At 56.9% G+C, this 24,418-nt stretch overlaps 1 protein-coding gene across 4 annotated transcripts in view; it reads right to left on the bottom strand.

Moving 5' to 3' along the window:
* The window catches only part of ZBTB16 (zinc finger and BTB domain containing 16), a 56,763-nt gene extending 33,830 nt beyond the window's left edge, over positions 1-22,933 (bottom strand). The window contains exons 1-2 of one of the 4 annotated variants that reach the window (XM_033081688.2): positions 22,850-22,933; positions 20,793-22,134 (exon numbers count right to left, since the gene is read on the bottom strand). In XM_033081688.2, the coding sequence (XP_032937579.1) occupies positions 20,793-22,060 (1,268 nt within the window). In that variant the 5' untranslated portion in view covers positions 22,061-22,134; positions 22,850-22,933. Of the gene's footprint in view, positions 1-20,792; positions 22,135-22,611; positions 22,715-22,849 lie in introns of those variants that run through there. The other 3 variants (XM_033081689.1, XM_033081687.1, XM_033081686.1) reach the window with 3 other exon arrangements.
* Between the last annotated feature and the right edge of the window lie 1,485 nt (positions 22,934-24,418).

Below are 24,418 nucleotides of genomic sequence, written 5' to 3'. Positions count from 1 at the left end.
ACACCAAGCGACTGCAAACCCCACGTTCTCCATCCTCTGACACCAGCATCCCACCTGAGCTGCCAAGAGGGTGATTTTCCCCCTGATGTGGCTATTTACAACACTTGGTGACTGATACTGGAGCGTGAGGGCCATGGTCCTGGTGGCTCGGCTCCTGCAGTCACCGCTCTGCCCTCAGCTCCCAGCCTGGAGGATTAAAATAGCAGGGAGAGCTATTAAGGGCACGGGGAAGGGGGAAGGGAGCTGAGACCTTCCTTTCGCTTTAATAAATTAAGAAGAAGAAAAAACAAACAACCAAAAATCTGCCCTCAAACCACCACTGCTGCTAAAAATAAACAAACAAATAAATAAATCTTACAGGAGCTGGAAATAAAGATTTTACTATTTCTGAATGGTTTAATATAAAAAAACCCAAACAACCAACCAGAGGGAGGGGACAGCTATCAATAGAGAGCACTGAAATTCCCTGCCTGTACAATATTTATACTTACCATGAGCTAATTTATGAGTTCAAACCAGATGCTGCGGAGTGACATCATTCCACATGATGCCAACACTTCCCCTTTGCAAAAAGCCAAGGAAAGGATCCTGCTGTCCTGCCTTACCTGACAAGAACCAGGCCACAAACACCAAACATACAATTCCAAGCTTTTTTTAGAGTCTGTCCACAACAAATGTGAACAAATGCTGCCAAAGGGCAGCAACTCTCAAAATTCATTGCTGGCCTTGGTCAAGCATGTGTGGCAGCATCTCCCACCCCAGCATCCCACTGGAACGATGCTTCCAGATCCATGGGCTGGGAAAAGACAAACTGCCCACAGCAAAAAGGGCAGCATACAGATTTTTTTTTTTAATGCATTCCAAGGCCCTGGTTTCAGATCTGTGTTCAATACTCATTATTGAATGGAATTCCGAGGAGAGAGCTTTATCCATAAGAACATTCCCTTTGTGTGTCCCAGACCCCCAGGCAAGAGGGTCCATGGGCTTGTGTGAGCTGGGAAAGCATGGAATGGGAAACCATCAGCTGCATCCAAGGGGTGCAGCTGGCAGTGGGAATTTCCATCTCAGCAGGACCATGGGGGCCCAGATGCTGCCCCAGGTCCAGAGCTGGGTGGATCTGCAGCTTTCCAAAGGGGATTCAGAGAGCAGCCACTGCACAATTTACTGCAGACAGCTCCATGATCCAGTGTCACAGGGGCTGGAGCGCCGAGCAGCGAGGGGTTAACGCGTGGCGATGCACGCGGCCCCGCTCGGAACAACCGGCGCTGATGTGTCCAAAACCATCACCGCCATTCTTGGGGCATCTGGTGACAGCGACGCTGAGCGCTGCGAGAGGAGCGTGCTGGGCTCCCCGGGCATCGCGCTGCGCCGCCGTGACACGCGTGTCACAGAGCAGGGAGCTGCTGCTGCCACATCCTGCGAGATCTCCACACAACAGCAAAGTGACCTTCGCGCCGAGTACATCTGCCGCAGCGGCGGCGTGATTATGCAGATGTTTTGATTCCTAATTCAGAAATAATAAGCGGTTCACAGATTCCAAGTTTAAAAATATATTCATCAGCTGGTTTCCGTAGCAGCACGTGTGCCATTGGAGCACCAGCAAAGTGCCGGCCTCGGCCACTCCTTCCTGCCGACCTTCAGGGTGGTTGGGACACCTGGCTCTGGCAGCCTGGGCTCGGGGAGAGGTCCCTGTCCATGGCAGCGGGGTGGAACTGGGTGAGCTTTAAGGCCACTGCTAACCCAAACCATTCTGGGATTTGGTGACACAGGGAAAGCATTCAGCATGATGCATCAGTGCTTTCCAGAGACAACAGTCCTGGGATGGTGCAGGCAGCATCACCCTGCTGCTCCCCAGGGAAGGGGGAGCCTGCAGCTCCTGAAGCCCCAAGGAAATGGCAAAAGTCCCCAGGGAGCCAAAAGCAGGGAGACAGGGCAATGTGGATATGCTATTGGGGTGCTGGAGCACAGATAAACTTAAATGAAGAGGAGAAGTTTAGGGTAGGGGGAATTTTGTTTTAATTTCCACTCTCTTTGATGACCCAACCACAGGGCCAAGGCTGGACGTGCACCAGGAACAGGGTGGTACCCCAGAGCTGCTGCAGGGATGAGCTGGAGCTGCTTCCCTGCACCGAGCTCCTCTTTGGGGAGTAGGAACAGCCCCCAGGTGCCAGATGGAATCAATCCACAGCTTGGCTCCTCCGTTCCATGAGGGAGACGTGTGCTTCCCACCCCACAGCTCCCCATGGAGATGCTGACGATGTTGATGCCCCCTCCCTGGTGCATCCCTGGTTCCTGCCCTGGGAAGTGCAGCCAGGAATGGGCACAAACCACAGAGAAACGCTGCCACTCCCATGAGTGGCCTAGATCCCGAGGAGTTTTATAAGGTAATCAAATATGCAAGAGATTCAACAAACTAATTTCAAGCACACACCTGGGGTCCTCTGATAATGTCGGTTGTGCCTATACAGCGCAAGGATTAAAATTTCATAGAGTCATGATTTCATCAGTCGCTAAACTACAAAGGATTAATTAACAGCCAGGGAAGAGCTCATGGCTTGGAAATACAGTCTTAAGGAAAATATCTATCTTGGCTCTCCAGATGTCAGCACACAGACGAATAAAGCTTTGATGAAAACACTTTCTTATTATTAGCAACTCCTAAACATGGTGTTTTTGTAGCTAGAATTAAGGATACCCAATTCCAACCTGCCTCTGCCTGGATCTGTGCATTGTCATGCGCCTTTCTGAGGGCTGCTTCGGGCTCCTGGGATGTGACTGTCTGGCACACACTGGGGTTTTATGTCCATATTTTGGCAATGGGCAGAGACACCTCCCTTGAAGAGGGGACGGGAGAACTCCAAGCGTGCAGGAGTCCAGCCATGGGTCTTGCCTTTGCTCTGTGCACACTGACTGCCCTGTGCTCACTGGCTTCCAGAGAGTGTCCCAAAGTATTCCCCACGCCGGCTGGGCTTCAGAAGTTTGGGAAGGAGGAGAGGCGATGGGCTCAGCACCGGCAGCGCGGGTGGGGAGCGGCGGCGCGTCCCCCCTTCCCGAGAAGATGGATTAGGGAGCTGTCAGCGAGGGACAGGCGCAGCAGCCGTGTTGCTGTACAGGGGCAGTGGAAGTGTCTTTGATTAATGAAACTGTAACGCTGGGCTGTTACACAGCCCTTCTCCGCCAGGAGAGATGCCCTCGGACAGGCTGGAGATGCTGAGCTCCACGCGGATTCCCCAGACGCTTCTGGGTCTCCTCCGTCCTCCGCCAGCACCGCTGCTCTGCCCAGGTCTGTGCCGCCTCCTCAGGAGCTCCCAGCGAGGACAAAGAACTAATTATTTCCAATTACAAGTTGGGAAGTGAGCATTATGGACCTTGTCAAGGCAGCAAATTAATGTATCTGCACTGCACCGGGCTCTGGGGGAGCCCCAAGTGCCCAGGGAGAGGAGAGGAGGTGGCACCAAGGGGAAGCACCTGGCAGCTCAGGGACTGGGGCCACTGCTGCCCATCCAAATGCAAAATCCCCCTTGGAAAACAGGGAGAGACTCTGGAAATGGGAAGTGTCAAAGGAGCCATCAGCACTGCATGGTGCAGCAGGTGGGACTGCATTTCATCCTCCTGTCCGAGATGGCTGTGCTCCCAAAACCACACCAGCATCTGTGCGCAGGGAGGGAGCAGCTGCTGGCTGGAACCATGCTAGAACCATGCTGGAACCACACTGGAACTACACAGGAACTATGCTGGAACCACGCTGGAACTATGCTGGAACCACACTGGAACCACACTGGAACTAGGCGGGGACCATGCTGGAACCATGCTGGAACCACACTGGAACCACACTGGAATCACACTGGGACCACGCTGGGACCACGCTGGGACCTGTCACTCCTGGCAGAGCTGCTGCTGCTTGCTGCTGCGGGGCCCTGCACAGCACTGGCACCTTTGCCCTGCATTTCTACCCTCCTGCCCCGGTTCCAGTGCCGCTGCACCAACAGGAAGACGCTGCCTCAGCTCTCCATAATTAGCTTTGCTCAGTGTACAACATGTTTTGCTGAAAAATAAATAAATACCTTCCTGGCGAGCCAAGCTCTGAGCAGGACGCCAGCACTGACAACACGCTCCACTCCCCCCGGCCCCGGCCAAAAGTACGCGGCGTCCCGAAGCCGGGCGTTGCTGAGCCATCCTGGCACCGTGGGACCTCCCCAAGGAGCCTTGCTCACGACTAATTCATTTATGAGCAGCCTCACCCCCCTCCCCAACACGCACAACAGGTTCCATGCAAATTCGGGAGCTTTTAAATTATACCGTTAATGAAAGCAAATAAAGGCAGTTAAAAGGCAATTTGCTCAATTGGTGTTAATATTTAAGCACAGCATGTGCAAAAAACGAGATCACAGAATTTGGTTTTTCCATGAGAAAACTTTTGGTCCCGACTTTGCTGAGGAAAGGATGGATCATACCAGTGAATGCTGTGCTGGATCAGGTCTGGAGCCCCCTTGGCAGCAGCCAGCCAGTGTGTTTGTTAAGGAAATGTCCCGTGTGCCCCAGCAGCTCCACAATCTCCATGACATTGGCAATTCCTCCTCTGTCAAGGGTACAACTTCCACCCCCTTGCACAGTGACATGCCCACAGCCTCAGTGCCTTCCTACAAACCTTTCCTGAGGGAAAAACCACAGGGACAGGGAGAGCCCTGAGCAGCCCCCTCTGGGATATGTGAAACTGGGCCATGGGTGGGCAGAGGAGCCACCGGTGTCACCCCCAGCACTGCAGCCCCAGAGCATCCCAGCTCAGCACGTCATTGTCACCAAAACCTCAGCATGCTGGGAACAGCATGGACACACAGCAAGGACAAACACGGGCTGCCCTGGGATACCTGAGGCACAGCATCCCTGCCAGGCACGCTCTGGTCATTGCTTCCTGCACCCAGAGTGTGATGTTGCTGTTGTAACAGCAATAAATTCTTAAATAAAACTGGAAACAGTGACCTGGCACCAAATTATCACAGGCAAAAGCGACTGATAAGGTCCCTCAGTGCAGCCCCACTCCTGGCAATGCTCTGGCTCAGGGGTTACGATGCTCTCGCATAAATTCGCTTTCAAAACAGGAGCTGCCAGTGAATGAGACCTCGATTTCTAATGGTTGGAAATATTTTGTACACTCTGCTGCTCCCTCTGTACCCCTTTGTCGGGGCTGAGGGCTGACGGCTAAAGCGGGTACCAAAAGACCATCTGTAGCTCCCGTCTTTACAGAGAAGTTTAAATAGGGGGATGAATGAGCACAGGAATTAATGAATGATAAAGCCGTATGGTCCCAGTCAGCCTCCTACGCCGGGATGTGGCATTCAAACCCTCCCAGCCTTCTGCCACAAAGAGAGGTTTCTAAGCTACAAAAAAGGGCGGGGGGAAAGGGTGGGGGGTGGTGCATGCAAGTTTTTAACAACAAATGCAGTGACTTGTCTCCAGGTTCCCAGCCGATTTCCCTGCGCCAGGCTGGGGGAAAGGCACGTGGGAGGGAAAATCTGGGATTTCCCCAAAGCCACCTGCAACTCCCCTGACAGTGAGGGAAGTGAGAGGAGCCGGCTCTGGGGCTCATCCACATGCTGGGTGGGGGCTGCAGAGAGGGCACCCTGGGGTCTCACACCAGCCAGGGTGGGTAGGTTTTGGATGAGCTGCCTGGAATGACCATGCTGTATCCACTTGGTCAGCCTTTGCAGCATCCTCCCACCTTATCCCTTTGGGACAACTTACAGATGCCTGGTAAAAACTAAGGAACCTGGAAAGGCTGAAGGGCGTTTTGGGTGAGGGGTCATAGTGAGGGTGTGCACAGAAGCACATCCATTAGAAACCAGATCTACCAAAAAAAAAAAAAAAATAAAATAGGTAAACCCAAAGCTTAAGGAACAGCAATGAAGCCTGCTCAACAGTGCCTGAGAAAAGATGTTCCAGCTCATGGTGACACCCAGGGAAAGACAAGGGCACAGAGGGAATCGCTGCCATTGCTTATGGAGGGTTACTGACAAGGTAAACCCAGGATCAAACACCCCAAATCAGTTCAAATCCTTTTAAGAATCGGGGTCTGCTGGGAGGGAATGTCTGCCTCCAAAACAAGCCAGAAGAGGCAGCGGGGGTGTGGCGCAGAACTGGAACACTTCTTGTGTTTTAAAAGCTGTCATGTGTAAAGCATTAGTGGTTTTGAAAATGCATTCTCAAGTTAATTAAATGGACAATCTTTTGTACATAAAAAGTGAAAGCACACAATCCAGAGCGAGGGAAGAGGATGTGTCTGTTTGAGCAGGGTGCTGCCTGTCCTTGCCCCTGTCCTGATTCAAGTATCCCACGGCAGGCACGGTCCTGGTGTGCCAGCAGTGCCAGGGGGGCTGTTTGCTCTGCACTGAGGCATTCAGCACCCCCAGATCCCACAGCTGGGCACCGCTCTGGGCCATCCCCCGAGCCCATTCTCCCGCAGGAGCCACACGTGCTCCATCCAGGGATCTCCTCTGTCCAGGGAAGTTTTACTGGCTGATGGCGGTGCGAACACCCGTGGCACTTATCTCTGCTGCAGTAAAACATCGACCTTCAGTTTTAGGCACGAGGTAATGTTCACCATCGATTGGATCCACCATAAGCTGTTGATAATTACTATTATCTCTGAGTTAATCTTGTGAGAGGTCAACAGTTTTATAAAAAACTTGCAAGCTGTATCCTTTACCTTCCAACTTCATATCTGGGTCAAAAGGTCAATTACTGCAGTTTGCTGAGTTGGGATTTCAGAAAAAAAAGTCTGCTCCCACCCCAAAGGCTCCCTAGTGCATGGAGGATGTAAGCACCCAGCCTTGCACAGGCAAAGCACCCAAACTCTTGGGTTGAGAGGTCCAGGGGAAGAGTTTTCTCAAGTCAGGGCTATCCTGTCCATGAGCTGAGCTGGGGCTGGCTGCTCACAGACCGAGGGGCTGGGGCACAACACGAGCACTGGGACACAGCCAAGGGCCCTCTGCGTCACCCGTGGCTCGTGGCACAGCGCTCTGAGGATGCCAAACCCCACCCACAGAGCGCCGTGTGTGGGCAGCTGCCTCCCTGCCCGGCCAACAAAATGAGTGATTGAACTCCTGGGCTCTGCTCCCACACCTGCCCATGGAGGTGGCAAATGGGAGCAGAGCAGAAACCTCTGGAGGGGCTGGGAGAAGCCCCAGAAATGGATGAAGCTGTGACCCACACTCTGATCCTGTCTGCCTCCCCGTGCTCTGCATCACCAAAGATCATCACTGCTGTTATTTTATCCCCCTGACAGGATGCTGCCAGGCAGCTCTGGGCAATATCTCGCTTGGGGAGCAAAAAAATCCTTTGGTGCTGCTGCAGCCCCTCCCGTGAGTGCAGCCAGGCCCGCGGAGCATTGCTCAACTGCTCGGCAGGCAGGTGTCATAAACAAGCAGGCACATGGCAAACATATCGATTTCCCGGAGCTTATCGCGCAGCAACCAGTGCTCAGTTACCAGGCTACTTTAATATGTAATTTACTGCGAGAAGGGAGAGTGGGGCTGAGGCTGGCTGCAATATTTACTGTGGGATGGACGGGGAGGTGGAAGGTGTGAGCAGGAGGGAAGCGTGGTGTCTCCTGCCTCCAGCCATCCTTAGTATTTTCTAACTATTAAAAAAGCCCAACCCCTCGCTGCTGCCATGGAGTGTTTACACAGATGCCATTAATCTTCTGCAAGTGTTTACACTATGAAAATATAGTCTTAGCTGTCCGGGCTCTCGTCTCCTTCATTTAAATTCAGATGCCTAATTTCTGTCAAAACAGAGCCCGCCAAAATCACCTCCATCCACTTCTGGTGCTCAACTTGCCTCATCACCTGAGAACTGTCATTCAGAGCGGGGAGGGACCCCAGAAAGGAGCCTGGAAAAGAGGTGGCATTTCAAAGGCTCCTCCTCTCCAGCCTAGGTGTGAAAGCCAAGACCAAAGCCCAGCCTGAGATAATGCTCCCAGCCTGCATCCAGTCACCCCCTGGCAGTGGGGATGCTCGCCCTGACCCAGCACCTTCACCTGCCTGGGGAGGTCTTTTGCCAGCAAAGTGTGTCCCCAGCCCAGCAGAAGGGTTTTGGTGGGGAAGGAACCATCCTGTCTCCCTCCTGGCCCTGTCCTGCATCCCAAGGTATTTTGCAGATGTGACTCCCAGGGGAATCCTGGGATGCATAGGAGGTTGGTGTTTTCAGGGTGTGATATTTTAAAAATCCTTCTTGTATAGCGCCTCTCAGTAGAACTTTAGGAATTTACAAGATAAATACTGGTAATTTGATTCTTATCTTCTTCAAATCCAATTCTAAGGCAATTCTGTGTAAAGGACACTAATTACAGCCCAAGGGGAAAGAAAAGGTAACCCATCAGCGAGAACACACTGGAAACATTTAAAGGGGGAACGTTTAAAGGGGTACAGGGCACTGAAAAGTTAAATAGATTTCAAATCTGCTCTTGCAAGAACAATAATATGTTGGGTGAAAATGATGCCAGCAGCGTTCCTGCTGCTCAGCTGGTCCCTCCCAGGGAGGGCAGCTCGGTGCTGTGTGGAAGTGCCAGCACTGGGGCTGCATCCAGGTTACTCTGCACATCCTTGGGGACTGCCTGGCCACTCCAGAGCTGGGCTGGGACAGGCAGCAGAGCAGGGACAGCCCAGCTCTGTGCACGGACAGTCATTTCCCTGGCATTATTTACTAAGGAAAAGGCAAAGTTTATACACACAGGGGAATGTGACCAGCAACAGACACTGAAAATGACAAAGCTATCACTCGTTAGCACAAATATCATGGATTTTCCAACAAACACCCTGAACACGGGATATTGTGGCTGCAAAATATGCCTGGAGGCTGGGAGCCCCCACACGATCCAGCCACCAAATGGTTCTCTGCTCACTGCTGAAGAGCACCCTGAAGAGGAGGAGGATGGTGGGGAGAGCGTATCGACCACACAGCACAGCCTGAGTGTTACAGCTCCTATAAAATAATAAAACCCCAACGTGAGGATGCAGAGCCAGGATGAGGCAGAAGATAATGCAGGAAGAATCAAAGGGATCTGGCAATCCAAATGGAGTCTTGTTTAATGAGAGCTGCCACAGGCTGTGTTCCACAGGCATTAACATCCATCGTCACCACCCCTTGAAGACGGCACAGCCATCCCCTCCAACACAGTGACACTTGAGCTAACTCATGTCTGACCCGGCCAGCCAGGGCAGGTGCTGTGTGAGAGGTGACCAGAGGTAATTGGAAATGCACCGGGAGCAGAAGGGCTGCCTCAGCAGCAGCCCTGGGTGCAACAGGTGACACGGTGGCACCTGGAGGAGACAGCCACAGCCCACAGTAAATCAGCACAGTGCTGAGGCAGCGCCGGGCTGCCCAGGGCGTGCAGAGCAGCAGAGACATGGACCCTGGAACACACGGAGCACACGGAGCACACGGAGCACACGGAGCACACGGAGCACACGGGCCCTGGAGCACACAGAGCACATGGAGCACATGGAGCACACAGAGCACATGGAGCACACGGGCCCTGGAGCACACGGAGCACACAGAGCACACGGAGCACACGGAGCACATGGAGCACACAGGCTCTGGAGCACACGGAGCACATGGAGCACACGGGCCCTGGAGCACACGGAGCACACAGAGCACACGGAGCACACGGAGCACACGGGCCCTGGAGCACACAGAGCACACAGAGCACACGGGCCCTGGAGCACACAGAGCACACAGAGCACACGGGCCCTGGAGCACACGGAGCACACAGAGCACACGGAGCACACAGAGCACACGGAGCACACGGAGCACACGGAGCACACAGAGCACACGGAACACACGGGCCCTGGAGCACACAGAGCACACAGAGCACACGGAGCACACAGAGCACACGGGCCCTGGAGCACACGGAGCACACAGAGCACACGGGCCCTGGAGCACACAGAGCACACAGAGCACACGGGCCCTGGAGCACACAGAGCACACGGAGCACACGGAGCACACAGGCTCTGGAGTACACGGAGCACACAGAGCACACAGAGCACACGGAGCACACAGGCTCTGGAGCACACGGAGCACATGGAGCACACGGGCCCTGGAACACACAGAGCACATGGGCCATGGAGCACACAGAGCACACAGAGCACATGGGCCCTGGAGCACATGGAGCACACGGAGCACACAGAGCACACAGAGCACACGGAGCACACAGGCTCTGGAGCACACGGAGCACACAGAGCACACAGGCTCTGGAACACACGGAGCACACGGGCCCTGGAGCACACGGAGCACACAGAACACACGGAGCACACGGAGCACACAGGCTCTGGAGCACACAGAGCACATGGAGCACACAGAGCACACAGAGCACATGGAGCACACAGAGCACACGGAGCACACAGGTTCTGGAGCACATGGTCCCTGGAGCACACAGAGCACACAGAGCACATGGGCCCTGGAGCACACGGAGCACACAGGCTCTGGAGCACACGGACCCTGGAGCACATGGTCCCTGGAGCACACAGGCTCTGGAGCACACAGAGCACACGGTACCTGGAGCACACGGAGCACACGGAGCACACGGAGCACACAGAGCACACAGAGCACATGGAGCACACAGAGCACATGGAGCACACAGGCTCTGGAGCACACGGGCCCTGGAGCACACGGGCCCCAGAACAGGACAGCTGCAGAGCCCAGCTGTGGCACCTCGGTCCCCGTGTCTGCACACAGCAGCCCTGCAGGTGGAGATGAGGGAAGGTCCCTTCCTCGGCACACGGATGGCTGGGGGAGCTCGCCATGCACGGCCTCATTCACTTAGCAACCACGGTGCCAGCTGGGAGAGGGCTGCTCTCCACTCCAGAGCAGGATGTGGCACAGCTCGGTGCTGGCCGAGCCTTTGGTGCCCACCATGTGGCAACAGCACCACAGGATAAGGCAAAAAGCATCCTGAGTGCCATCCTCAGGAGATGCCCATCTCTGTGACCCCTCACTCAGCCCCCACAGCACCATGGGACCCTCTCCTGCCATCCTCTTCCCATCTTCTGGCCAGGCAGAGCTGGACAGGTCTGTCCCCAGAGCAAGGTGCAGTGTAAGCTCTTCTCCCAGCACTGCCTGCATCCTCAGCACCCAGCCCACCAGAGACCCCTGCTCCCACAGCCCACGAGAGACCCCTGCTCCCACCGCCCACGAGAGACCCCTGCTCCCACTGCCCTGGAGAGACCCCTGCTCCCACTGCCCACCAGAGACCCCTGCTCCCAGCGCCCACGAGAGACCCCTGCTCCCACTGCCCTGGAGAGACCCCTGCTCCCACTGCCCACGAGAGACCCCTGCTCCCACCGCCCACCAGAGACCCCTGCTCCCACTGCCCACGAGAGACCCCTGCTCTCACCTCCCACGAGAGACCCCTGCTCTCACCGCCCACGAGAGACCCCTGCTCCCACTGCCCTGGAGAGACCCCTGCTCCCACCACCCACGAGAGACCCCTGCTCCCACTGCCCTGGAGAGACCCTGCTCCCACTGCCCACGAGAGACCCCTGCTCCCACTGCCCTGGAGAGACCCTGCTCCCACAGCCCACCAGAGACCCCTGCCCCCACCGCCCACGAGCTGGCTGCCCATGGCCCCTGCTCCAGGTCAGCCTGTCACAGATCCCACCCTGCTAAATAATGCACTGGGCAGCGCTCACTGCTGCAAGGAAAGGGTGATAAACATTTCTGCACTGCCTGAAGTTACGTTTGGTTCAAGGCTGGGGGAAGAGTTGCCTCCAGCTAAAGGGTCAGAGAAGGCAGAAATCAATACACGTGCTTGCCTCTGCATCCCAACATCCCAGTGTCCCTCCCTAGACCTGTGGGCAGGGCTGGGCTGGGGGAATACCACAGGCAGGTCTGGGGCATCCCCTGGCAGCCCCACTCCCGGGTACTGCTGACTCAGCTCCCTGCAGGCTGGGAGCTGCCAGTGGCCCAGTTCCCACCACAACACCTGCTTCCCACAGCCCTGCCTGCCACGCCATCCTCCCCACAGCCCAGGAAATGCCAATTCCAAATTCCCCCAAAAAAACCCCAACCAAATGCTGCCCTTCAGCCGGGGTGATGATGAACTGGAAGGCTGGGGAAGCATAGCAAAGGCAGGATAACATTTCACCATCCCTCACCCAAGGAGAAGACAGGAACCTGGGAAGCAAAACCAATTGCTTTTCCACTGGGAAGGTTTTCATCCAAGTTAAGATGTTCCTGAGATGATCCCTGCTAAGGGAAGCAGGTTTTCTGTCAGTTCCCACCAAGCAAACCCGTGTGCAAGAGAAGGCAGGGGCAGTGTGGGCAGAGCTGCCCAAAGAGGCTCCGCTGTGCCGAGCACCTCTGGTCACTGCCCTCGTTCTCAGGAGTGCCCTGCCTTGTGCTCAGCCCTTGGGATCTTTTCTACGAAGAAGAACGAGAGGAAATCACCTCGTTCCTGGTAAAAAAAGCAGAAGGTGCTGGAGGAGGGGGGGCAGATCCGGAGGGTTTGTGTTCTGAGGATTTCACAGGGGCATTTCGCAGAAAGGGGCCCCGTGTGTGGGCTGGTGGCACCGTGCTGTGACAGCCCCGGCAGGCACACGGCCGGTGCCTGGCTCGGGGCACGGTGTGACAGGCCAGAGAGGTGTGGGTGCTGCACAGCGCCGCAGCCTTATCTGCCACGCAGGCGTTTGCGTGTGCTGTGCAGCCGGCTGTGACCGCAGCCCGAGCCCGGCCCAGATAAGATCCAGCCCAGCAGAGCCCAGGCTCGCACAGCCCGAGAGCCGTTGGCAGGGTCTGTGCACCGAGCACCCCCTCTGACACCCCTCTGTGCATCCCCTGTGACACCCCCTCACCAGGGAGCCCTTCTCACCACAATCTGCACATCCTACTCCAAACCTGTGATAACAGAATGGCTTAGTATGGGAGGGACCTTAAAGCTCATCCCATTTCAACCCTCCACCACAGGCAGGGACACCTTCCACTGCCCCAGGTTGTTCCAAGTCCCGTCCAGCCCGTCCTTGGACACTGCCAGGGATCCAGGGGCAGTCACAGCTTCTCTGGGAACCTGTGTCAGGGCATCAGCACCCTCACAGGTGAAGGTGGTGCCTGAGTTCACAGCCATCTCTGTTCCTGCAGCAAAGCCCCAAGAAGCCAATGGAACAGCCAAAGACAGGCAATGAAATCTGGAAGGCAATGAGCTGTCCCAAAAGCCTTGTGCTGCCATCCACATGCACTTCAAAGAAGGCCGGCTGGGTTTCGGTTAAATTTTTTAAAAACACAGCCTGTGCTGTGGTGAAACTGGATTTCTTGGAGTCATAGCCTTCCCAGGTTTACTCTGAGCACGCCAAAATTAGTACAACCTGTCCCTAAATACCATAATAAAAAACACGTAGTAAGCGCTTTGCCTTTATTTATGTCAGTGGTGGTTTCAAGCAGGATGAATCATGCTTCCTCCTTAGCACTCCTTTCTAATATGATTTACTATAAATACTGCATGGAGATGAGAATGAGGGAAGGTGACCAAGGGCAAAGCATGTGGAATCCAGCACCGTCCCCAGGCTCTGTGGCAAAAGCACAAAAGCACTTTCTGTAGTTACAATGGAGTGGCAAACCACATGTGGGTTGTAACTGGTGCAGTACCTGGTGCGAAAATAATAGAATCACAGGATATCCTGAACCCAAAAGAATAACCAATATGCAGCTACTGGCACTGCACAGCACAGCCCCAAAAATCCCCCATGTGCCTGAGAGCATTGTCCAAACACTCCTTGAACTCTGGCAGGGATGGTGTTGGGGAATCACAAAGGGAAGGAGCACTGAGACCAACCATTTTCCCCCCTAAACCCACCACTAAAACACGTCCCCAAGTACCCTCTGCGTGTCTTTTGAACGCTGGAGATGGAAATGGACTGGTGCTTGGGGCAGTGGGTTTTTTTAGTTTCTCTTTGTTTTCCTGCTCAGTTGACGTCTCCCTTCTTTGCAGGTCACCAGGGTGAGAGGAAGCCCCTTCCTCCCCGGCCCAGCTGCAGGGGATGAAGGTGTGTTTCCTCAGGTGCCCTTGGTGCTGTGCGTGGCAAACGCCACGGCAGCGCCCGAGCCGGTGTCCCCAGCACTCCCTGCTCCTCGCACGGAGCAGAGCAGGGGTTATCAGCCCGGCTGATCCACGATAACCAGCCCATCTCCCGCGCTGACACCGCCAACAAAGCGGGGTGTTTAGCGCTGATTTATGGCGGGCGGGCGGCTCTGTCCAGGCTCTGCGCGCCTCGCAGCGCTCGTGCCTGCGTGGAGAAGCTTTTCCTCAATCGCACATTGCCGCCTTGTTCGCTAAACAACGTGCCAATAAAACAGCAATGAGACAACCAAGGCCGATGGAAACCTGAACCAGCACAGCAGGGCGCGTATCCAACCATAATCTACTTAAAATCAGTTAAGAACACTACAGCGAAAATGATCCGGGCGGCCCTGGCCCCCGGCCAGCGCGTGAGCCTGGGCCACAAAGGCTCGCTCCCACAAGCCCGATTTTAGGGCAATGCCCCCTCCTTCAGACGCAGAGTGACCTCTTGCCAAAAAGAGGAATTGACCTCTTCTGTGAATGATGTGGCCCAACAGCACTTGTACTCTCCCCAAAGTACCTGCTGCTCTGCTGTCAGAGCACTGCCAACGCCAACCAGCGCGTTCCAAACCGAAACCAAGCGGTTCAGGCATGCCCCAGCCTGGATAAAGATTATCCAGAACAGACACACAGGTGATGGTCCCGAACAACCCACAGCAACTGGGCTTGGGCCTGGGAACAAAAGCAGATGTCATGAATGCACTGGAAACTCATCAGCCAACGTAAAAAGGTACCTGGCCACAGGCAGACTCCCCTGCCATGTCTGCATTTATTCCAAAGGATGCAAGAACCTTTCCCTGTTGCTCACAGGATATCCAGTTTGAAATTCCCTTTGTGCCACTCTCCCTGTTTAAGTTGGTACCTGTCACGCCACCAAACTCTACCAGGGCCAAGCTCTGTCCAGGTCCCTGGCTGCAGAGTGGGATGCAGATCCCTTCCAGCAGAGGAGAGAGCAATCCCCGCAAAGGACTGATCCCACCATAAAATGCTGAGCCAGGCCGGGGAGAAGAACCCCTCACCGGCAGAGTGACACAAGCCAGGACTGCCGGGTGAGGAGGAATGAATGGAATAGGCTAATTTACACAGGAAGTGAGCACTTACCAGACCCTTCATCCCAACACACAAAACCCTCTGCCATATCTGGAAGCAATTACACCCAGTTAACATGATCTGCCTGCCACTAAAATTAACTGCAAACAGAAATATTTTTCACTTTTGCAACAGGAGATGCCATGGCCCCGTGTTTGGCTGCCGGGAAATATTTAGTAATTACTCATTTAAAGCCTCTCTTGAAGCTGTCAAGGGGGGTAGGGGGGGGAATAAAAGAAAAATCTTGCTAATTGCAGGCAAAAAGGAAAATGCAGATCATTTTACTCTATCCAAGGAAAACAGATTTACAGACTGGGTGTAACTAAAGAGCCAACATCCCGCAGAAGCAGGGAAGGCTGCAGGAATGCTCTGTCACCAAGAGCCCAGGCTGCTCTGCACCACTCCCACGCTCCACAGAGAAAGGGGGAAAGGTGGACAGTCACCCCTGAGCCAGCACAGGCTCTCCGAGGGGCCCTCTGCACAGCTCTAAAGGCATTTTAACCAACACCACTGCGTGACGTGTAACGAGGACCGAGGATGCTCTGCAAATTGCATCGAGCTGCTGCAGCAACAAAGCCACCTGAGTGTCCTCAGTGTGGCAGGTTTCATGCATTGGGGTCCCAGCCCTGAAGCCAACGGGGTCCTGGTCCCTGGGAACTGAGCAGAGCTGGGGAAGGGGCTGCACACCAGGTAGGGAGCAGGCAATGACCCCATCACACCCCTGCATGTCCCTCTGCAAGGTGTCAGAAGCACCAGGCATCACAGCCAGGAGAAACCTGGAGTTTCACTGGGCAGGGGAAACACACAAACAAACAAACAAAATACACAGAAATGGGTGTTTTCTGACAGGAACCTCAGAGCTTCAAATGCAGTGCATGCATAACTAAATGCAGAATGATGGATGGAATAACATGGAAACCAAAGGGGGCTTTTTTCTCCTCCACACTTGGAGCTGAGTATGGAAATGGTTAAGTCACCCACTGAATAAATCAAAAGTTCAAGGCTGCAACATACCACGTTGTATTCCCCCTCTGTCCATGACAAGAACCAGAGAGCCCCCGAAATCCCAAGCATCCTGCGCGGGGTCTCGGCCAGCGCTCACAGGTTACACGCTCGGGGTCAGCGCTGTGGACCTTAGCTGCAACATTCATTTCCTGAGCAGGGCACGTCCCCCTGCCCATAAAGCTAATAAGAGCTTCCTCGCCCGGCTGCCCTGCACCGCGGCCCGGAGCCGGGAACGCTGGTTTCCATTAGCCCCTTATGATGCCAGGTGCCGCTAATAAGGCCCATCAGCAAGAAACAAGAGCTGCCAGGTCATCCTCGAACTCTGGAAGTAATCATGGGCAAAGTTTGGGGGGCTGCTGCCCCAGCTTTTCCTTCCCTCCCCCACTTGCTTTCCATTTTTCCTCTTTTTTAAGTTTAAATTGCAGTGGAACATAAATTGACGAATGCTTAAAATGAAATAAAAAACAACTACTGTATTCGGCTACTGAAATTAACACTAATAACATCTCACAAGCACTTGGGATCCGATTTATCACGTTTATTGCTTTAATGGTACACTGCATCTGTTTCTCACTGTGACATGCCGAGCAGTGCCAACGTGCCTAATGGCATTAGCAGAACAACGCTCAGCTAATCCAGGTGGAGAGAGGGGAGGTGAGGCTGACAGAGGAAGAGCCAAAGGCTGGATCCCCATGGGAAGCTGCAGTTTTCCCAAGCAGGAGCATTTCAGACTGGTGGGAGCTGGCCCTGAGCACTGGTGCTGCTGGTAGCAGACAGGCAGATCCAGTGCTTTTCTGTCCTTCAGTGGGAAAAGAGGGCACAAATCTGGAGTTTGGGGTGCAGTAGCTGGCCAGCAGCCACTGGGGCAGAGAGAACCTCCTTACCCCTGTCCTTAAATCCTCCACTGGCGCACACACATCTTTATCTGACAGCTCAGCCATGGAACCTCAAAATGCAGAACAGACCAGCTGGCATGAAGCTTTCCCCAGGGTACATTCCCCCCATGACCGTGAGGACAAGCACCTTCCACCCAAAATCGCCCCACAAGGAGCATTCCCCCACCACTGGCCTCCCTGGGGCTCATGACACCTTCACCATGAAAGCACTTCTGCTTTCCAGAGCAGCCTCTCCATCTCGCACGGGCACACGTGCTGCCAGCAGCCGCACCGCCGTGGCAGGTGAATTCCTGGGCAGCACTGCCTCGGGATCCTCGACTGTGCCATAAATGAAGCGTATGGGATCACGTCCCCGCTGGCAGCCTTCCCAGCCGCTATCACTTTGTAAAAGACACGGTTTAATTTTTTTAAAGTTTTAAGGTATTCAACTTCCTGATGACAAATTATGCCAGGCTCGGTTGGCAGCTCGGCACAGCTCTCGCCTTGCAGCTTGGAGGTTTTCCTTCACAAAACAGCCCCCAAAAGGGCCACTGAACTATGGCTTTTTTGTCTGCAATTAGAAGTGACGATCAATACTAACATTAGATTAAGTTTGAACTTTGCTGAACCCAGAAGGAAATCTTTTATAAAAAAAATTAAAGACTCGACGACTCAATCTACACTCAATTAGTCAAAATCATAAGCTTGGTAAGCGAGAAAAAAAATGGATCAAGCAGCAGCCGGCAGGTTCAGGGACCTGAAAACCCCGATCAGAGGCAGTGCCAAGGCTTGTGGGCAGTTGGCCCCCCAAAGGTCACAGCTCAGTGCTCCTGGGTGTGACACGGCACAGACAATGCTGTCACCACACCGGGCCAGGGCAGATGACTGTCCCTCGGGCACTGTCTGTCACCCAGGGCCAGTGGCCCCCTGTGCTCACCGAGGCCAGGCCAACCCTCTGCTCTCCTTTTTCCTGCACGTGCTTCCCATACTAATGGAGACAGCAACAACACTCAGAAGGCTCCAAGACTATAAACATATATGTTTACACTTCTATAGGCATGTGTGTGTGTAAACAAACAGCCCTGCCATATGCATGGGCTGCCTGTGCTCTGCAAACATGCACTGGCTCACCGAGCTCCCTGCAGAAGGAGCAGCGCTGGTGCTGGGTGCCTTCGGGCTCTGTCCCCTGCTGGGGCTCGGCTCGTGGAACTGTCACACCGGCAGCCCAACACCCCGTAGAACACTGAGGTACCCCCGCCCCTGCCCCTGCCCCTGGCCCCCAGCTCACCGCGGCTGGGAACGGCTCTGATCGGGCATCTCCGCCTCGCATCAGGGTCGGAAAGCAAAACCGCAGCAGCGAGCGCACGCAGAAAGAGGTCAGCCAAAGTCAGCGAGTGACACCGCGGTGCCCCTGGCACATCCTGCCCCCCTCCAGCCGGTTGGGGAGGCGGTGCCCAGACCCCAGCACAGGGTGCAGACCCCCAGAGCCCCTCACCAGGCAGGGGAGTGAAGAGGAGCCCGCAGCCAGCACGGTGCAGCTGCCACCAGAGCTGCTCCGGCAGAGCTGCAGATCCCAGCCCAGCGCAGATGCTGCTTAACAGCTCCATGAATACAATAGGATCCCACAAATCCTCCCCAAATGGTAATTCTCACAACGTATTAGAAAGCAAACACTATAAAAAAGCCACATGAGACCCTGTCTACACACAAACCGCCTGGGATTTAGACTTTGGGGGCCGGGGAGTGAGTTCATTGGACTGTTACCCAACGCCTTTCAACATGGACGGTCTTACAGATCAGTTTAAACACGGCTCAAAGGATTTGGCTAACCCTGCAAAGTTTGCCAGTGCCAGGTAATCGGTCTGAAAGAAGAGCAGGCAAACAGAGTTTGGTGCTGGGTTCAGCGTTTAAGGCTCCGCTGGCAGGGGCCGGCGCTGAGCTCCGCGCCCCGGGCAGAGCCGAGCCCCGCGGAGCGTGGCGTGTGCCCAGCCCCACGATAAGGATCAGGAGCAAGTGAGAAATAAGCCACGGCTGTCGGAACACGCCGAGCCCAGGAAGGCGCTGAGAAAGAGGGGCTGCCGTGCTGGACAGCCGGGCCAGGCTCCCAGGATCCGGCCGCGCAGCTCGCCCTCCCTCCGGACAGATTCACCGAGCCTCCGGACAGCCCCAGCATCGCCCTCCGCTGCGGCCACAGCAATTGCTGCTCTGGGCTTGGAGGGCTGAAGGGAGAGCCCTGAGACCGTGGCAGGAAGGCACGTTAAAATTCTCCCTGAGCCCTCACTGCAGCTCTCCCGGTGACGTTCGGTCTGCATCACCGCACGGCCGAGGCGGCTTCGGGGACGTAACCAACGCCAGCCCCAGCTCTCCCACTTGCCAGAGGGGGAAACAAAGCCGAAAGCGCCTGTGCACCGCACGGAGCCGAGGACCCTCCCGGGGTGACGGCTGTCCCCGCAGGGCCATGCGGCAGAGCGGGGGGCGATGCTGCCAGCGCCCGCAGACCCGCGCAGGGCTGAGCATCCCGGCTCGGCAGCTGCCGCCCGCACCGGAGCGTTCGCGGGCTGAGCGGGCGGGGAGCAGCCGCTCCGGCACCGGCAGCAGCCATCCCCGCTCCGAGCACGCCGGCAGCACCGCCTGCCCCGCCAGGGACGCGTGCCGGCACGGACACCGGCCCCGGAGCGCCTCATGTGCAGCACGACTAATTAACCTGTTGATTCATTAAAAATCTGACAGGGTGCGCAGCCACGGCAGGCAGGGAGAAGCTACGGCACCATGCCGGTGATGTCTTGCCTAGGCAGGACGCTGCTGTCCTGTGGCGGGGCTGCAGCCACACCGAAGCACGTTCGGAGCCACGGGATTTGACTGGCGACGCCGATTTTGGCGTGGTCATTAAGGTGGCTCCCTTTCCCAGCCAAACCAGGGAACAAGCCCTGGTCCCCGAACCACGAGCAGGAGGCAGCAAAGAGCGGAGCGGAGCTCACGTGTCAGTCACCACCGGCACCCCGCAGCAAGCCCCCAGGGCGTGGGGCCGGCAGTGAGCACACAGATCCCGCACCCCGAGCAGGGCAGCCCCGAAAGCCGCATCTGCAGCCCCTGGAGGCTCAGCCCTCCTCCTTCCCCGCAGGGACAGACCCGCGGCTCTGCGGCAGCCCGAGCCCTTCTGTGCTCGCCCCGGCGTCACCCAGCCTGACCCCCGCGCCACTTTGTGCAAAGTGTAAATGTTTCGTAAACCGGGAAGCTGAGCAGTACAAACCCCCAGCCTGGCAAGTCACTCCATGTTGCCACCACTGCCCATGCTGGCGCACCCGGCACTGGCACGGGAGGGACCAGCTCTCAGCAGAGAGGGGTGAGCGCTGCCTGTCCCCACTGCATCTCTCCATACACAGACCCCTAAACTCAAAGGGCAGCAGCTGAGAGCTGCTTGGTTGATGCCAAGCAGGGAAACTGGTGGGGCTCATGCTCGCAGGAAACACCGACGGCTCCAGCTCATCCAGGCTGTCTCCAGCCAGCACTCTCTGGAAGGAACCTTCTGGCACAGTTGCCAGACCTGGGGCAGCTGCCGTCCCTCTGAGAATGCTACTCCACGAGCTGGTGTTGGGGTACGTGATGGAAACTTTGCACCAGCATGTACGACATTCAGCCAGAAACCGAAACCCTCTGGCGAGATCCTGGTTGCCCGGTGCTGCCCGGTGCAGCACGCCAAGCACGGCCTCGGCACTCACCTGTGCTGCTCGAGGGTCTCGTTGTCCGGCAGCTCTGCCCCACACACGCTGCACTGCTCACCCAGGGCTCTGCTCTCTGTCTTCATGCCGGCTGCCAGCTCCCCCAGCTTGCTGAACAGCTCCCGCTGGATGAAGCCCTGGGGCAGCAGCCCACCGTAGGCGCTGAAGTCCATGGAGACAGCCAGGGCCGGCTGCACGTGCAGGGCAGACGCCGCAGTGGGCGGCACGCCGAGCACCGGCTCAGTCTTGTGGTTCGGCAGCAGTGAGTAGATGCCCAAGGGCTTCTCTCCCGGGGCAGCGACGGACGGCTCCGGCCCCAGCGGCAGCCCCTGGCCAGGCTCAGGGGGTGGCTCGGCACCCTCCTCACGGGTGTAGTGCAGCTCACGGGCACTGGTGATGACACTGCTGCGGGTCGGGGTGCCAGGCCCTTCCTTGCCCTTCTCGTCAGGCTTCTCCCCACTGGAGGCGCCGGGCTCGGCTGTCCGGGGGCTGTCATGGCTGGAGGCCTCATCCACGTGCATTGCTTCAGTTTTGACATCAGCGAGGCCGGAGGGACGGCGGGTGGTGGCAGAGCGCGAGTCCTCGGGGGCACTGGGCGGCAGGGAGCCCTGCAGCAGTGACTGCCCGATGGTCATCAAGCTGTCCACCGCCGCCTTGGTGGGGCTCATGGAAGAGAGGGAGCAGTAGGATGCGGAGGCAGAGGGGCTCTGCTCCACTGTGGCTGCCAGCAGACTCTGGCTGGCCATGCCAGCATAGCCACCCTCCTCACCAGCGGGCTTGGAGATGAAGAGGCCCTTGATGTACCTTGACTTCTTCTCCTCCTCATCCTCAGTGGCGGCGGTGGCACCTCCATCAGCCATGGCGACCTCGGTGTCATTGTCCTCAGAGGCCTGTATAGTCTCCAGGATCTTCAGGCACTGCTCTTCCAGGTACTCAATTTCCAGGATCTCGGCAGCATAGAGCAGGTCATCCAGGTCCTCGACCTTGGCTTGTAGGGTGGCAGTGTAGGCATACTCCAGGATCTGCTGGAACGTCTTTGGCGAGAGGAAGTCCAGGGTGTAGTGCTGGCTGTTGCGGTGGAAGAGGATCTCGAACATCTTGCTGGTGCAGGCCAGCACGGTCCGGTGCGCGTGGAACTCCTGGCTGTCCACCATGATGACCACGTCGCACAGCGTCCCCGCCAGGCGCATCTGGTTGGCTTTGTGCAGCAGCCCGGTGGGGTGGCAGGGGTTCTGCAGCTGGATCAGCCCCATCTTAGTCAGATCCATGGCGCGCCCCAGGCTCACACATCAGGGTGTCTCGCCGTCGCTCAAATCTGGGACCAGCTTTGTGTGCCGACTATCTGCGAAAACAAAAGGCGGAGGGGGAGAGTAGCAGAGTGGAGCGGGAAAGGGGGAGTGGGGAGAGAAGAGACCAAAGAGAGCGAAAAGGGGAAAAAAGAGAAAAAAGGAGGGGGACAGAGAAAAGCCGGGGGGAGAAAGGAGAAGAGAAGGGAGTAAGGAGAAGAAGGGAGCGGGGAGGAGAGGGAAGTTAGCCCGCAGCCCAGCAGCGACTCGCCCAAAAGTTTCCGCGCTGCTCGGCAGATCCGCGGCTGCCGGAGCCGCGTCTCCGCTACCGCCGGCCGGGGAAGGCAAGGGAGAGCAGGGAGAGGAAGGTGCGCATCCCCCGCCGCCGCCCGGCTCCAGCTCCGGCCGCCCCGTCCCGCCGGCAGCGCGGCCCCATCAGGTGCGCGGCGAAGCGGCGGAGCCGCAGCCCCGCGGCGGTCCCGGGGCGGGGGACGCGGGGGGTCCCGGTGCCGCCCCCCCCCGCCCGCACTCACGGCGGCCGGCGGCTGCTCCGGCAGTTCGCACTGCCCGCTCTCATCGCCGCCGCCGCCGCTCGCCGCGCCGCGCAGCAAATCACGGCGGCGCCGGCCCACGGGCCGCCCCGCGCCCGCGTCAGGCCGCCCCCACCCACCCAACCCAACCCACCCACCGCCCCCCGCCCCCGCCCGCGCCCCCCGCCCGCGCCCGCCTGAGTGCGGGCGCCCCCGCCCGGCCCCGCCCGCAGCCCCGCACCTTGCGGGAGCGCAGCGGCAGCGGCTGGACAGCGCTGCCGACAACAAACATGGAGGAGCCGGAGGCGGCGGCGGGGAGCCCGGCACCCGGAAGGCCGGCGGTACCGGGGAGCGGCACCGGGCAGTGGCGCGGCTGCCCCGGGCCCGCTGCGAGCGGGGCTGCGCGCCCCGACGGCTGCGCCCACCGCCCCGACGGCTGCGCCAGCGCCGCGCCAGACAAAGCCGCCCCCCGCGCCGCGCCTGGGCGGACCCCCGGGCCCGGGGGTGGAGACCGTAAAAACCAGCCCCAGAGCCCCGTTTGGGGTCCCGTGGCGGATTCCCACCGGGAGCCGCCGTGCTTGTGACGTGCTGTGACACCGAGCACGTTGTTGCCCCGACGAAGCTGGTGTTTCTCCCCCCCCCGCGGTAAAATACTGAGGCCGTGACGGCACCGCTCGTGTGCAGGGATGTGCCAGGTTCCCACAGCCCAGGACGGGCCACGGGGCTCTGCAGCAAGGGTCGGCTTCGGGAAGGGAGCGAAACACACGGGGAGACCCCAGCACCCCGTGGCACCGGCGACAGCACCAGGCAGCGGCTGGAGCAGCGAGCCACGCTCCGAGGAGCGCTGTGTGCCCTGGGCGAGTGCCTCAGCTCCTCGGCGGGGCCCAGGCTCAGCACACCCAGAGACCTGAGTAATCCTCGGGGCAGGGTGGCAGCCCCACACTCTCCCTTCTCCCCTCCCTCCCTGCTGCACCCCGGGCACAGCGCAGCCCGCGCAGGGCCCGGTGTCGTCAGCTAAAACAACAAACACGGACGGCATTAGTACAAAGATACCCTTGGGGTAAAGCAGCGCAAATGTAATCTAAGGAGAACGTTATAGGGAAGTGTGTTTATAATTATAATGGGATTTAATGTACTTTGGGACCAGATGATAGCAGTCATTTAACGAGAACAGCCTAATAACGGAGGCCTCGCGATGCACGGCGGCGCTGCGCGGGTTATTAGACGCGTGTGATAACGCCGCGCTCGCCGTACTATAGTTAAGGGTAAGGCATCAGCTTACTCCTATTTTTTCGGGGGTTATAACTCTGCTGCTGTAATTGGCAGAGAGCAGGGATGCACCGCACAGGCAGCCAGCGTGCCTGCAGGATGGGGTTTTTAATTGTCTCAAACTGCTTGAGTTCCTCCTTCTCCCAGACTTTAAAATCCAAACAGCTGAGAGGGGGAAATAGTGAGACACTGTGATTTCAGGTGTTTGTTTACCCTTCTCTAACTTTTAAAAGGCTTGATTTCAGGACTGAAATTTTGCAGGCAGTTAGGGGTATGTTTTTAGTGTAGCTCACATGAAATTAAGCTGCGTGAGTCCCATTAGCAATAATGGAAATCCCACGGCTAAATTCCCAGGCAGCATCCTGAAAATTAACCCCCCAGTCCTTCCTGTCAACTGGTGCGTTGCAGTTTTTGTTGCTCCTCTAATACATATAGTAAAAGCTACTGAATTGTTTAAGACACCAACTTCCCACGGCTGCCATTTGCCAAAGACAGCGCCCAGCTTGGTGACCCTGAGCAGGGACACCCCACACATGCCAGC

This window comes from Catharus ustulatus, chromosome 28 (genome assembly GCF_009819885.2).
Source record: "Catharus ustulatus isolate bCatUst1 chromosome 28, bCatUst1.pri.v2, whole genome shotgun sequence".
In the NCBI taxonomy this organism is placed as follows: domain Eukaryota; kingdom Metazoa; phylum Chordata; class Aves; order Passeriformes; family Turdidae; genus Catharus; species Catharus ustulatus.
Note: the sequence above shows the minus strand (reverse complement) of the source record. Positions and strands in the feature narration are given on the sequence as shown.